At 36.0% G+C, this 2,082-nt stretch overlaps 1 protein-coding gene across 1 annotated transcript; it reads right to left on the bottom strand.

The window, feature by feature from the left end:
- Positions 1 to 375: 375 nt before the first annotated feature.
- On the bottom strand, positions 376 to 1,469 carry LOC122081036 (actin cytoskeleton-regulatory complex protein pan1-like). Its single transcript, XM_042647978.1, has one exon. The coding sequence runs from the start codon at positions 1,234 to 1,236 to the stop codon at positions 586 to 588; it is 651 nt and encodes a 216-aa protein (XP_042503912.1). The 5' UTR covers positions 1,237 to 1,469; the 3' UTR covers positions 376 to 585.
- Positions 1,470 to 2,082: the final 613 nt, after the last annotated feature.

The following is a 2,082-nucleotide window of genomic DNA, read 5'->3' as shown; positions in this document are numbered from 1 at the left end:
TTGCAGGTTTATGAGTTGTAAACCAGTTTCATTAACTTCTGGTCTATGGCCCTTTTGAATGGTGGTAGCCCATGAATTTAGTGGTCTTACTATACCCGGGACCATCCCTTATGAATTCAATGATCCTGTCGGCGGGGAATCCTCTCTCTCTCTCTCTCTCTCTCTCTCTCTCTCTCTCTCTCTCTCTCTCTCTCTCTCTCTCTCTCTCTCTCTCTCTCTCTCTCTCTCTCTCTCTCTAAGCAAACAACACTCAACAATGGGAAGAAATGGAATATGCCCATTACCCAATTAAGCTACATCTTTATTTAGCTTCACCTCTCTTAAGGTTTTAATCTAGAAGAGAAGAAAAAGAAGAAGAAGGACAATGGAGACCGATGGAAGAACATAAGTTTCATTCATCCTATCATGAATTTTCTTGTTATTTTTCAAGAACAAAAATCTACTTCCAGTTTCCCAATACATTGTCTTTCTCCCACCACTTTGGTTCTCAGTTAAATCACATACATGGATTTTACATCTCAAAAAAAAAAAAAAAAAAGACAATAAATGGAACAACAGAGATAAAGAACATAAACACTGTATTAATCACACAGTGGTTGTACCTCGATCAGATCGATGGCCAACAATAGATAAGAAAGCATTCTTCATAGCCATGATTGAGTTACAGCCACTAAGCTCACTAGCAGTACTCACTCGACCCACACCAAAGCATAAGGTTGAAGAGGCATATCCAAAGCCCTCATACTGATCATCATCTCCCTTGGAATCAAAAGATAATCTAGAACTTGAAATTCGCCTATGGAAACGGTTCATGTTAGAAGGGGTGGTTGGGGTGGAAGATGATGATGATGATGAAGACAACGAGGATGACCATGACAATGAAGATGGTGGTGATGGAGATGGTGATGGTGGTGGTGGTGGAACTTGGGATTTCTTCATATAAAGTTTTGGTAATATAGTGTGAATAAGGTTGGATTTTGAAGGCTTCTTCACTGATTTTTTCTTGGGAAGAGAATGGAAGGAAGGAGGAGGGGTGAGTGGAGGGAGAGAGGTATGAGTAAATGTGTGTTTAGGTGTACCAGGCTGAGACTCCCACAAGAATGGAACTGCACCTGCTGCACCTCTGAAGGATGAATTAGCCATGGATCTCTCCTTGCTTAGAAGTCTAGAGAAGAACTTGTCGTCCTCCTTAATTTGGAGAGACTTTTGGGGAAGTTCAGTACTGCTACCTTTCATCTTTCTGCTTTGATTGGAAAAGGTTGGGGGGGAGCTGGCTAGGACTTTGATGATGGTTCAAGATTCTAAGATAAAAAGCTGGAAGACCCCTAGCTAGCAAAGTGGGGAATAAGCATTAGAGGAGAAGCTGGTTTGGACTGATGATGCCTCAGATTTTAAGATGAAGAGCAGGAAGACCCTAGCTAGCAAAGTTGGGGAATAAGCATTAAGGGGTCTTCTCATTAAGTTCCTGGGCATTCACATCTTATATATTTTATATGAGAGACACATGCTCATTTATTAATGTTGACCAAAAGGAGTGGTGTTAGAATTTGTAATTTGATGAAACTATTTATTATATCAGTGTTATTTTAATCTTTTTTTAATAAGATTTTTTTATTGATCAAAAAATTAATAATTTTTTTTCACCCTTTTAATATAACATAATTTTTTTTAATAAGGATAATTATCGTTATGTATTCAAAAAATATGCATGATAATAACAACTACTGAACGTAATGATAAGTTATTTTAAATTATTTTTGAAAATCTTTTTATATTCTTAACATAAAGAATTTTTAGAAATAAAATAATAAACAATTAAAAGAAATTTTAAATTCTAAAATACACCTATAAAAGTATTTCTTTCATTAATATAATCTTTCAAAATACTCATGAATTATTACGAGATACTATGAATGTCCTGTGATAGGATAAGGCCCTCTCAGAGAATATAAATGATGAAAAACCTTCTTGCTAAATTTTAGCCAAAACTGAAAGAAGTCCAAAATTCCTGATGACTCTCAATGGTACAATGATTGTTTAAGTTTGAAAGCCATTGATTGAAAAAGGTAGGACCATTCAATT

Source organism: Macadamia integrifolia, chromosome 6 (assembly GCF_013358625.1).
Source record: "Macadamia integrifolia cultivar HAES 741 chromosome 6, SCU_Mint_v3, whole genome shotgun sequence".
Lineage (NCBI taxonomy): Eukaryota > Viridiplantae > Streptophyta > Magnoliopsida > Proteales > Proteaceae > Macadamia > Macadamia integrifolia.
This window is presented reverse-complemented; position numbering and strand designations above follow the sequence as displayed.

What these genes read in the sequence shown, in the direction of transcription:
- LOC122081036 (XM_042647978.1), bottom strand. Translation starts at nt 1,236, where the DNA reads ATGAAAGGTAGCAGTACTGAACTTCCCCAAAAGTCTCTCCAAATTAAG.